This window comes from Callithrix jacchus, chromosome 3 (genome assembly GCF_049354715.1).
Source record: "Callithrix jacchus isolate 240 chromosome 3, calJac240_pri, whole genome shotgun sequence".
Lineage (NCBI taxonomy): Eukaryota > Metazoa > Chordata > Mammalia > Primates > Cebidae > Callithrix > Callithrix jacchus.
The window spans coordinates 154338686-154351996 of record NC_133504.1 but is presented as its reverse complement, the minus strand read 5'-3'; the positions used below and the strand labels follow the sequence as shown (position 1 = coordinate 154351996).

The window sequence follows — 13311 nt, the reverse complement described above, 5'->3', positions numbered from 1 at the left end:
AGGCTTTTTTAAAAAAATTGTGGGTACACAGTAGGTATATATATTTATAGGGTACATGAAATGTTTAGATACAGGCATGCAGTGTGAAATAATCACATCATGGTAGCCTAAGCAAGCAAAAGTGAGTGGGAGAAACCAACTGTGTGATTCCTGGGCTTCACCAGAGCACATCTGAATCAGGCCAAATAGGTGACATTTTTCTGCTTGTGACCCCTTAAACGAAAGTTTCAACCTTTTCAGCTCTGCTTAAGTTTGCTTTTTCCTCCAAGAGTTTTTGGATTATTTATGAATCAAAGTTTTACTACAGATTTCTTTTAGACTTAAATTATTAACATATACATTTTCACCTTATCCTTTACATAGATCATAAAAGAATAAATGTCAAAAAAAAACCCACCTCTAATAGAAATCACTACTTTTATGGGCATAATTTTAGCTTGTTTCAATGAAAACTAAATTCTTATTGAAAGATATTTCATAGTCCATTTGTGATTAATGTTAATTTGATGTTTTTCAGCACACCTGATTGATAAAGTCAGAATCAAAGGCTATTATGCATTCAAACTGACTGAAGAGAAATCTAAACCCAGATTTGGATTCTTCACATCTGATTTTAAAGCTAAATCCTCAATACAGTTTTACAACAAAGTGATCAGCAGCAGTGGCTTTCCTTCTGAGAACAGTACTTCTAGATGCAATCAGATACAAAGAAACACAGAGTGCACTGTCTGCTTATTCCTTGCGCAGAAGAAACCACTGATATTCTTAGGTTGTTGCTTCTTCTCCACCCTGGTTCTACTCTTATTAATTACCATTTTTCATAAGCAAAAGAGAAGAAAGTTTTGGAAAGCTAAGAACTTACAACACATACCATTAAAGAAAGAGCACAAGAGAGTTCTTAGCTAAACTGATCTTGTCTGCATGATAGACAGTTTAAAAATTCATTCCAGTTTCATATGCTGGTAACTTACAGGAGATACACCTGTATTAAAGACAGACAGTATGAGATACAGCTGTAACCAAGGTGATGACAATCAATGTCTCTACTGCATGGTTCAAACTTTCCCTTAGGTGTTGACATCGGTGAATTCAGTTCTTAGCTGTAAAGATAAAGGCTTCATCCTGACAGTAAGCTATGAAGATTACATGACACATTGCTTCTTGAAGTTTCATGAACTGTATTCCATCATTCTGCTCTAGCTTTCATCTCTACCAATACCTACTTGTAGTACAATAAATTATTTTTTAAACATGAAACTTCGGGTTGGACATGGTAGCTCACACCTGTAATCCCAGCACTTTGGAAGGCCAAGGTAAGCAGATCACCTGTGGTAAGGAGTTTGAGACCAACTTGGCCAACATGGTGAAACTCTGTCTCAACTAAAAATATAAAAATTAGCCAGGCATGGTGGCAGGTGCCTGTAATCCAAGCTACTTGGGGGGCGCTGAGGCAGGATAATTGCTTGAACGCAGGAGGCGGAGGTTACACTGAGCTGAAATCGGGCCATTCCACTCGCCTGGGCAACACTGAGACTGTCTCAAAAAAACAAGCAAAACTTTGTTAAAATACTTTAACAGAGATTCAACACTCTTCTTCAAGCTGGATAGTCAGTGATAGATAATATATATTCTGTCACTTCTAACAACGTACTTTCCCCTTTAGGTCAGGGTTGTTATAAAATGGAAAAAAACATACAATAGGGTAAGTAGTGCTTGTCTAAGCCAGTTACAACAGATTCTTAAGAGCATCAAGCCCTTCATTTTTCTAAAGAAAAGGAAATCATCTACAGAACATCTAATTTGTAATCTTTTACTAGACTTGATTCTTAAAAATAACAATTTCCTGGCCGGGCGCGGTGGTTTACGCCTATAATCCCAGCACTTTGGGAGGCCGAGGCGGGTGGATCACGAGGTCAAGAGATCAAGACCATCCTGGTCAACATGGTGAAACCCCGCCTCTACTAAAAATAAAAAAATTAGCTGGGCATGGTGGCATGTGCCTGTAGTCCCAGCCACTCGGGAGGCTGAGGCAGGAGAATTGCTTGAACCTAGGAGGTTGCGGTGAGCCAAGATCGCGCCACTGCACTCCAGTCTGGCACCTGAAAACAGAGTGAAACTGTCGCGGTGGCTCAAGCCTGTAATCCCAGCACTTTGGGAGGCCGAGGCGGGTGGATCACGAGGTCAAGAGATCGAGACCATCCAGATCAACATGGTGAAACCCCGTCTCTACTAAAGATACAAAAATTTAGCTGGGCATGGTGGCGCGTGCCTGTAATCCCAGCTACTCAGGAGGCTGAGGCAGGAGAACTGCCTGAACCCAGGAGGCGGAGGTTGCGGTGAGCTGAGATCGCGCCATTGCACTCCAGCCTGGGAAACAAGAGCAAAACCCCGCCTCAAAAAAAAAACTGTCTCAATTAAAAAAAATAACAATTTCCAGCTGGGCATGATGATGGCTCACACCTGTAATCCCAGCATATGGGAGGCCAAGGTGGGCATGTCACCTGGGGTCAGGAGTTCAAGACCACCCTGGCCAACATGGCAAAACCCCATCTCTACTAAAAATACAAAAATTAGCCAGGCGTGGTGGCGGGCACCTCCTGTAATCCCAGCTACTAGGAAGCCAGGAGGTTGAAGTTGCAGTGAGCTGAGATGACACCACTGCACTCCAGCCTGGATGATATAGCAAGACTGTCCCTCAAGAAAAAAAAAACCATAATTTCCAAAAGTCATCTCATGGAAAGATCACAGGATGAAGGAAAGCTAGACTCAACTCTGTGAATATAAGAAAGTTGCTATACTGCAAGTATAGCAACGTTTCAGAATGCTGATGGTCTGAATTAGTTTTATGTAACACCCTTTTGGGCTAGGGTTAAGTAAATTACTAGAACTGAACTTGGATTATTTGACATTTTGGGAAATGAAATCTGTCCTTGAGACTTGTTCAGTGTATAAAGTACAATTGAGGAAGAAAACTTAAATATGCCCCTATTTATACCTATTCTGTTAGTCAACATTTAACATCCATTGCACACAGTAACCAGTCCCTGTCTGCTCACTCCAGCAACTTAGACCTTAACAGTCACAGGAAATGTTGTTATAAAGCCTGATTAAATTAAGGCAGTTTTGATTATGATCTAGGTCCACCTATGTCTGAAGCTAAATTCAGTACCCAACTGAAATTCTAATTGCTAATGAACAAGTTTCCAGGATACTGTAAAGAGAAATTACAATTAGTCAATTCAAGTAAATGCAAACCTGACGAGAAATCAGTTTGCTATTTGGCCTGCCAAACAGAAACAGTAAAATTCTGCTTTATTCTTCTCTAGTCTCCTTGCCCCCAGCTGCACCCACTACCCCAAACTTGGCAGTTTTGAGGTATCATTTACAAGGAACTTTTAAATATTAATATTTACCTCTGAGAACTATGTGCCTAAGGTTATGCATACTACTAGTCAATTCTGTTTTATTACACTAACTATATACAAACACCAAGTCATTTAAAAGAATCCCTTGGCTGGGTTTTTTCCCCTTTGTACTACACTGATTCACCCTGACCTAAGAACTCCAGTGAAAATTCTGTCAGCTGGGCAACTCATTAATCTCTCTCTAACATTAATGTCTTGAAAAGAAATGCAGTCGGTCACAGAAGTAACAAAAACTTGGAATTTATCTTTCAGGTTTTGCTTTCTATCTCCCTGGCCTTTGATTAAAGTATCTCATATTCACAGTTCACAAATCCATTAACCTTCACTATTTGTCTTTTTCACATTAAGAGCTTATGCTTAGGTGGGGAGTGGTGGCTCGCACCTATAATCCCAGCACTTTGGGAGGCCAAGGAGGGTGGATCACAAGGTCAGGAGATCGAGACCATCCTGGCCAACAGAGTGAAACCCTGACTCTACTAAAGTAAATACAAAAATTAGCTGGGCATGGTGGTGCGTGCCTGTAGTCCCAGCTACTTGGAAGGCTGAGGCAGGAAAACTGCTTGAACCCAGGGGGCGGAGGTTGCGGTGAGCCGAGATGGAGCCATCGCACGCCAGCCTGATTAACAAGCAAAACTGTCTCAAAAGAAAAAAACTTAGGCTTAAAGCATGTCCCCCCCTTTTCTAACTTGCTGGTTTACTATAAACTCCCCCAAATAGTAAAGTTCCTCACCCAGTACTCAAGAGTCCTCCTTCTCTGCCACTTGGTAATTACCAGTTTTTAAGCTGTTATTGCACAAGAATCCAAAAATCCTTCAATTTTTTTTAACCACTAACAAATTAGGTTAACCATTTAATCTGGTTCATGGTGCAGTGGCTCACACCTATAATCCCAGCACTTTGGGAGGCTGAGGTGGGTGGATCACGTCAAGAGATGAGACCATCCTAGTCAACAAGGTGAAACCCCGTCTCTACCAAAAATACAAAAATTAGCTGGGGATGGTGGCACTTGCCTGTAATCCCAGCTACTTGGGAGGCTGAGGCAGGAGAATTGCCTGAACCCAGGAGGTGGAAGTTGCAGTGAGCCGAGATCGCACCATTGCACTCCAGCCTGGGTAACAAGAGCGAAACTCCGTCTCAAAAATAAAATAAATAAATAAATAAAATCTGGTTCATGGTTTCATACTAAATATTCAGGTTTATCATAAACTCATCTAAAAACCATGAAAGGCTGATGAGAAACTGCTGATCCCTGTTGAAAGGAGCAAATAGGTAACATCTTCGGAATTTAAGCTTTTCTGAGCTGTGTCGTGAAAAAACTTGTTTCTATGGTATATTCAGTATAACCTGGAAATAGCACAACTGTATTTAAAGAGCCTCTGGAAAATGAGGCCAGTACATTGTGACATGTTTAATTTTCAATGTAATTTATTTAAAATAAACTGGTTCATGCTGACTACTTGTATTCAACTAACAATCTAGTCAATTTTAAGAACAGTAGAATGTGAATGCGTTTGGCATTGTAAATGGGCTCTGCCCCAAGACTGCCTCCCCTGAACCCCTTTCTGCCTAGTTGTGTACCAAGCTGGTATGTTACTTCCAGGTAGGTTTTTTAAACAGTGGCCCAGGTGTGATGGCTCACACCTGTGTAACCCCAGCACTTTGGGAGGCCAAGGCCGGGGGGGGGGGGGGGGATTGCTTGACTTCAGGAGATTTGAGACCAGCTATGACAACATGGCAAAACCCTGTCTCTCCAAAAAACTAGCCAGGCATGGTGGCACATACTTGTGGTCCTGGCTACACAGAAGGCTGAGGTGGGAGGATAGCTTAAGCCTGGGAGGCAGTGGTTACAGTGAGCCAAGATCTAGCCACTGTACTCCAACCTGGGTGACAAAGATCCCCTCTCAAAAATATGCGGACACTCACATCTAAAAATTATAAAAACAAGCCGGGCGCGGTGGCTCAAGCCTGTAATCCCAGCACTTTGGGAGGCCGAGGTGGGTGGATCATGAGGTCAAGAGATCGAGACCATCCTGGTCAACATAGTGAAACCCCGTCTCTACTAAAAATACAAAAAATTAGCTGGGCATGGTGGCCTGCACCTGTAATCCCAGCTACTCAGGAGGCTGAGGCAGAATTGCCTGAACCCAGGAGCGGAGGTTGCAGTGAGCCATGATCACACCATTGCACTCCTGGATAACAAAGAGTGAAACTCTGTCTCAAAAAAAAAAAATTATAAAAACAGTGCATAAGTGCTTATCCATAGTAAACACAGAAGACAAGGAAGAAGTTTTCCCAGGAGAACTATGCTTATTTATTATACCCAAGTTATTTAATTTAAAAAAAAAAAAAATCAGGCCAGGGATGATGGCTCACACCTGTAATCCTAGCACTCTGGGAGGCCAAGGCAGGTGGATCATGAGGTCAGGAGTTCAAGACCAGGCTGGTTAACATGGTTACTAAAAATACAAACATCAGCTGGATATGGTGGCACATTCCTGTACTCCGACCTACTTAGGAGCCTGAGGCAGAAGTGCTTGAACAGGGACCTGAGAGGTGGAGGTTGCAGTGAGCCAGAATTGCATGACTGCACTCCAGTTTTATTACACTCAAACTGTAAAGAACTTGGGTATAATAAATAAGCATAGTTGTCCTAGGAAAACTTGTCTTCTGTGTTTACTATGGATAAGCACTTTTGCACTGTTTTTATAATTTTTTTTTTTTGAGACAGTTTCACTCTTGTTACCCAGGCTGGAGTGCAATGGCGTGAGCTATGGAGTGAGACTCCACCTCAACAACAACAACAAAAAAAAAATCAGTTCACCTACAACCAGCCTCTAAGTTATCCTATGAAGGTCACACCCAGCATACCAATCCATTTCATGCCGAGAAACCTCATTTACTCCCACAGCAGCTACTACCCATAAGCTGATCCTCATTAACACCTCCATCCCACTATAATATTGCCACTTGGAAACCTCTCCCACTAGCCTCATATTGTTTTGAAATCCTGTCAGTACCTTCCAAAACATCTCCCTTCCAACCCCACTGCTGTAAATGAGTCCCTGGCAATCCAGGAACCATTCACTCAGTTAACAGCTACATGCCATTGTTCTAAATACTTGGAATACACCAGAGTACAAACTTACATCCTTCCAAAGGTTACATTCTAGCAGGAAAAAGCAAATAATCAATACACAACAAGGCAAACTGTAAATATTAAATTTATAAATGCTATAAACAAAAACAAGTGGAGAAGGGTAAGGAGACAGTAGCACAAGCTAACGGAGGTGGTGCCACTATTTTTAATAGTGTGGTCAAGGCAGGATTCACTGAATAGACCTGCAGGTAAGCAAGTTAGCCACACAGCTCAGCTGAGAGCATTCCAAAGGGAAAAAAATAACTTAAAGGCTTAATGGCAGAGTGTTTGGTATCAAGGAATAGCCAGGTCAATTCAGCTATAGTGCATAAGTCAGAAAGATTGGGTTAAAAACAGCTGCAGGTGCAATGGGGAAGCTATTTTAAAAAGAAAAAAGGGAAAAAACCCATTACAGAATTTGAAACGTGCTATAATCCATTTCAAACTCAGTACCCTGGTTGTTGCTGTAAATAATAGAAGACAACCAGTTAAGACTGCCACAGCAATCCAGGTAAAATACAGGTTGTTTCATTTTCTACATTGTAAGAAATTTGTATTTAATAAGCCTTATTTCCCAACTCTTCAGGGGATGTGACCTTATTTCATGTTGATCCCATCATTGCCTACAACCCCATCCCAGATTATTTCTAGATTTATCATTTCCTCCAATTTCTTAAAAACCTAAATAGTCATCAGATTCCTGAATATCATATATTCAGTTGGTGTACTTGAATCAAGATCTAAGATTTATAGGGCATGGTGGCCCACACCTGTAATCCCAGCCCTTTAGGAGGTGAAGTGGAAGGAACACCTAAAGCCAGGAGTTCAAGACCAGCCTGGGCAATATGAGACGCCATCTATGCTAAAAAAAAAAAAACAAAAAACAAAAAACAATAAAACAGATTTGACAGTGCCTGCCTGTAGCTCTAGCTACTAAGGAGGCTGAGGAAGGCAGGAGCATCACTTGAGTCCAGGAGTCTGAAGTTACAGAGCTACGACTATGGCACTGTACTCCAGCCTGGGCAACTGAGCAAGACCTTGTAAGATCTTAGATACACATATTCCAACTGGTTGCTATGGCTCTCCTTTTAGTTACTTTTTCTGATAAAGTATCTGAACGTACCTTACAATGAAGATACCTGTTTTCCTGATGCATTTGATCAATGATGAATGTTAAATTTTGCCTGAGAAATTAGCTTCCATCAAATGAGATGTAGAATTCAGGAAGGGTTGGGGATGGGGAGGGCAGTCACCATGTTAACCTAAGTCTAGTTATGGTGGTCTCATACCATATTTAAAATGTGACACATGGAATTAAGAGATTATAGAAGGGTTAAACATTTTTAAAAACAAGTTCTAGGGTATGGGAGTAAATGGCAGAGGTAGGGTAAAGGACAAGATTATTGAGACCATGAACCAAACCAAATGCACCTTCTAATTCTTACTGATGCTGTATCACTTTGTTCCACTCCTCAGCTGTTTTTTTAAAACTAACTAGAACAACCTGCCTTACCAAATATTCAAATTCATGCCTCAGCAAATTTAGATACCTTCAGGGTGGTCTCAAAGTGCTATATGCAATGATGAACGGCCTCATGTTTGCCTGTCACTGAAGCAATATTCCTCGTGCCTAAAATATATCCTTGCTATTCCTTCAAGCCAGATTCCCCTTGTTCCATGAGGGAGAAAAACTAGCTAAAAAACGGATAAATGGTTTAAGAAAAAGTTCCAAATTAATAGGTCTTTTATTGCATCATTTAAGTATCACAAGTAGGTCTTAGCTACGATAGGCATCTTGTTTCTGTAGCTGGACAACTGTAAAAAGAAACAAAAATATCTGTTAATTCCTATCAGTGCCCCTGCCCAGAAAAGTAGTAATCTTTTTTTGTACTATTCTAAATAATCTAAAACATACCTCAAGACTATGACTTATACATAGTAAACTATACACATAGTAAAATGCATGCCAATTCCATCTCTTATTCTGTCAAATTTACTGTGTTCCAGAATCCTTAACGCTCCATTTTCCATTATAACAACTCTGGTTTAAGTCTCTTAGTAAATTAAGACATTCATTCAACTAAAGCAGTAATAAAACTACAAGAACCTACCTCTAAGGTCTTACTCATCAGCCTGCTGAACAGTTCCTTTTTCAGAGACATAGATACCATCCAAAAATTTCCGGATATCCTTGTTTTTCACTGTTGTAGCTTGCTGAATCAAAGCCGCTACAGCAATGAAGATAAAGCAATTAACACATCAACCTAACCAATCTTAAAAAGAAAGAATTTCAGGGCCAGGAGTGGTGGCTCACGCCTATAATCCCAGCACTTTGTGGGGATGAGATGGGTGGATCACTGGGTCAGGAGATCGAGACCATCCTGGTTAACATGGTGAAACCCCGTCTCTACTAAAAATATAAAAATTAGCTGGGCATGGTGGCGCAGCCTATAGTCCCAGCTACTTGGGAGGCTGAGGTAGGAGAATTGCTTGAACCCAGAAGGCGGAGGTTGCAGTGCGCCGAGATTGCACCACTGCACTCCAGCCTGGGTAACAAGAGCGAAACTCCGTCTCAAAAAAAAAATAAGGATTTTATTATATCCTCTACTTACAATTTCAGAATGTTACCTCTTTATTTTCGTAATTTAAAAAGCTAATCAAATGAAAACTTGTAGGCATAATTAGACATACTAAACATACAAACCTGAATTTGACACAAGCTCAATGTCATTTCCTTCAAGGATTAATTCATCTTTCTGGGCTTGAGATACTGAACAAGCAACACCTAAAAGCAGAGGGTATTTACATAGCATCAATACAAAACCAGATCTGTGTAAAAAATATTTAAATTGCAGAGGCATTAATTGATTCCATGTAAAACTCCATGCGCCAAATGAACCTTTGATTACAGGCATGAGCCACTGCACCCGGCCATGAACCTTTCTTTAAGATTTTGGTTTTACAGCACCTGCCTTAGCTGTACTGTAACTTTATTTGTGTTCCTACTTGAATAAATCACAGTCCCATGGTGGTTATTCCTTTGGTGATTCAATTAAGATACTTGAATAGCAGGATTTAGTTGTACAAAGCTTTGTACCAAGTCTTAGTTTATTTTTACATATGGGTTCTCATTAAATGTTGCTGAGCATAGCTAATATCGTGGCATTATTTTTGGAGTGCCATTAATTTGATACTAATAATCTCCCTTCTTCCCACCCCTCCCACCCCAATGGAACAAAAATGCATCAAGAGGCTGAACCAGGTGCACCTTAAAAGGCCAAGGTGGAAGAACTGCTTGAGCCTACAAGTACCAGACCAGCCTGGACAACATAGCAAGACCCTGCCTCTACAAAAAATTTGCACCTATAGTCCCAGCTAGTGGGGAGGCTGAGGTGGGAGAAACACCTGCACACAGGAGGTGGATGCTGCAATGAGCTGAGATCAAGCCATTGCACTCCAGCCTGGGCAACAGAGCAAGACCATGCCTCAAATAAAAAAGTACTAAACTAAAAATTTTTAAATTCAGTGTTTACTATGTACTACGTGTGTACTGGTATGTTTTTTAACTTTAACTCATTTAATCAAAGATGTTTACAATTTTAAGCTACAGAGAGATGATCTGCCCAATGTGGATAGTGAAAGCTGAAACTGAAGCTAAGCTATTAACCACTATTCATGTGGTTTTCTTTAGATTTTAAAGGTTCTTACCATGAAGAAGTGGAGTTATGGATATGTTAATTAGCCTAATTTGGTCATTCCACAGAATATACATGTATTAAAACATGACACTGTGCTCCATAAATACACACCATTATATACACCTTTTGTAAATCAAATCTTTAAGATCTCATTTGGCAATTAAATACAACCACCACTGCAAACTACTCCAGTGTATCAACTTTCTGCAATTGTAATCAATATAATAATATAAACCCCCAAGTAGCACCAACAGTTGTAAGCATAATCAAGAGACAATTCTAAAATACCGTTTCACTCAGAGCAAACACATGGAAGTATAAAGGAGGCGGAAATGGAGGAGAAGAAAAATATGAAGGAAAATGTCTCAATTCTATCTGAGGGTATGCACATACCTGGTCTCATTCGAACCCTGCGGATGTATTTTTCACCCAAGAAATTTCGGATTTCAACAAGAGACCCGTTCTCCTGGATAACGACGTTGATGGGGAAGTGAGCATACACAGACCTCATCTTGTAACGGAAGCCCTATGTTAAATAAATAAGCAATTAGCAATGCTGAGGAATATTTTTTTCTGCCCCCATCCCGCTGAGGAATATTTTTTAATACTTTTTAAATTTTCTATGATTATACTTATTTTAAAATGTAACACTCTGTCAAGATTTTCTAACAAGTGTCACTTGAACCAAGCCTTACAAACATTGTTCTATTCAGTAGACTGTAAAGTTCCTTATGGAGGCATTTATTTCACTATCCCGTATGCCCCCAGTAAAAGATGCTAACTTCTTTTAATGAGAACCCCAAAGCGACATTAGACTAACATTTACTGAGTTACTAAGGTACACCACGTGGCAAGAATTGAGGCCAAAGACAGTGCCCCTGCCTGTCTGGGAGCAAGGGTAGATGGCGGAATCTTAACAGATTTATAATAGATGTACAGGTTGCCATTATCAGGTGCACTCTAGAGGCATAATGCAAAGAAAACCATTTCAGCATGAACTTTTTATCTTGAGGGGAGAAACGGTGGGCTGGAAAGAAGAGTGACATACATTTACAGCAATAGAGAAAACTCAGAAACTACATCTTGTTCTATCCCAACAAGGGGTCCTGAAGGTGAGATCTGATTGTCAACTGGTAATCAAAGCCTGTCCTATGTACTGCAACTGCAGAGTTCCTGTTTAAAAAAAGGCAATTTGAAGGTGTGAAAATTCACCATTAGCCTACTTTTTAAAAGTTGCAGCCATCTAGCCATGCGTGGTAGCTCACGCCTGCAATCCCAGTATTATGGGAGGCCAAGATGGGAACATCGCTTGAGCTCAGGAGTTCAGCCTGGGCAAAACAGCGAGACTGCAGTCTTGATTTCAAAAAACAGAATGAAATGCCAAACATGTTGTACCCATCTGGTCTTTACTCTCAGCTGTATCACTTGATCTTAAAGACCCAGAGATGCCTACTTTTTTTGCTAAGTTCTAGAGGTCGTGCATTACACCAAACAAAATGCATAATCCATTCTCTGAAATAATCACTTATGCTATATAAATAAAACACAGGTGAGAAACCTCCCTTTCCAAAACAAGTCAGTCTGATCCATCTGCTTACCAGCGTAACACCCTTGATCATGTTCTGTACGTGACTACAAATAGTCCGAACCGTAGCCAGTTCCTTTCGGTTACCCCACCATTTGTCAACCCGGAGCTGTAATAAAACAAAAAATTATTCTTTCCAGAAATATGTAGGCTTAAAAGAGAGCAGACCACTTACCGAATTGCTTTAAGATTCAAGAATTAACCCTAATCGAAGCACATGGTTTTCAACCGGAAAAATCCAACCACCTATAAATCCTCCCAACAGTTAAACTTTGTACAAGTTATGACAAATTTCCCTTCTGGAATATTAAATCACCAGGTTTAAAAGACCTACTGCCAGTTCCGAAGATTCTGACAAAGCAATCACGAGGAAAATAAGCCAAGTTTCTAACACCATTAAGACGTGCCACTTTGATAACCACTACTACATTTGAGCTTCATATAATCCACTGTTCGGAATCTGGTTTTTCAGTTTCACTAAGGCAAAACTGACTGCTATTCTGGACAACATTTAAAACTATAATAAAGCACTAAACCTCAATTCGAAAATTGTTAAAGCAACCAAATGTGATACTGTTATAAACTACCTTCCAAACAAGCAACTGAATTATCAGAAGAAGAAAAAAAACTCACCCTCTTTTTTTTCTTTCCAAGAAGACTGAGTTCTACATTGATGTGATTGAAGTCCCTCCGCAGGGTTCCTCTGGGGCCCTTCACGATAACTGTGCGTCCCTTCAGGGTAATGTCGACTAGAAGAGAATACACTTGTCAGATCACACAACGCTTGAAACGTCTAGTAAAGATGTAAGAAAAAGCCATCAAGTCTCATACCATTTTCTGGAATGTCGACAGTCTGATTGCTGAGAATGGTCTTCATTCTGAAACACAAACACTGGGGGTGAGGCCGATGTAAGGCCTGTTTTCCACCTAACTACACAGCACAGAGATCCACTCCTACCGAACACTGCCGGACCTAAGTTCCGGAGAGGATATAGGACAGGAGACCGACAGCGGGCCCCAGTGCGTCCCGGGCTGTAAGGAGCAGCCCCAAAGCGAGCGTTACGAAAACCAGCGGGGGAAGTGCCGCTCAGCTCAACCCAGTAAGTCCTATTTGGGCGGCACCATCCCGACAAGGTTAAGGGGCAGGAATAGGCCAAAAAGCCCAGAATAGGACTCGCATCCGGCGCCGCCAGGCTCATACGGCGCTTGCCGAGGTGGGGGACAAACAGGATAAGGGGTCCGAGAGTAGGAGCCGCGCCGCAGCCTTTCCCAGAGCTGATGGGTTCAGATTCCCAATGCCCCCAGAGCACAGAAACAACCTCACCTCGCAGTAAACGCGGCAAAGAAGGAACGTCTTTCCTCATCACGTACTTGTATCCCGTAAGGGGAGGGGCCTGCGTCTAGCGTCATGAGTACGCGACGTCACGCAAGGCTAAAGCAGCCAACCGTGGAGTAGCTCGACTGTTT

At 41.2% G+C, this 13311-nt stretch overlaps 2 protein-coding genes across 4 annotated transcripts in view; one reads left to right on the top strand and one right to left on the bottom strand.

The window, feature by feature from the left end:
- Positions 1-1257, top strand: part of KLB (klotho beta) — a 35821-nt gene extending 34564 nt beyond the window's left edge. Inside the window, exon 5 of the mRNA XM_035293873.3 lies at positions 518-1257. Within this exon, the coding sequence (XP_035149764.3) occupies positions 518-906 (389 nt within the window). The 3' untranslated portion in view covers positions 907-1257. The remainder of the gene's footprint in view (positions 1-517) is intronic.
- RPL9 (ribosomal protein L9) lies at positions 309-13226 on the bottom strand. Of its 3 annotated transcripts, none has more exons than XM_054253424.2 (8): positions 13169-13226; positions 12676-12722; positions 12478-12593; positions 11858-11953; positions 10653-10785; positions 9266-9346; positions 8673-8789; positions 309-1533 (listed from the first exon to the last, which is right to left on the bottom strand). In XM_054253424.2, exons 2-7 carry the CDS (start codon positions 12719-12721, stop codon positions 8683-8685), a joined length of 579 nt encoding a protein of 192 aa, XP_054109399.1. In that variant the 5' UTR covers position 12722; positions 13169-13226; the 3' UTR covers positions 309-1533; positions 8673-8682. The 3 variants fall into 3 exon arrangements, with proteins under 3 accessions (XP_054109399.1, XP_054109400.1, XP_002745952.3); XM_054253425.2 differs by lacking the exon at positions 309-1533 and adding an exon at positions 8288-8376 and having other exon boundaries at positions 12803-13226; XM_002745906.7 differs by lacking the exon at positions 309-1533 and adding an exon at positions 8288-8376.
- Between the last annotated feature and the right edge of the window lie 85 nt (positions 13227-13311).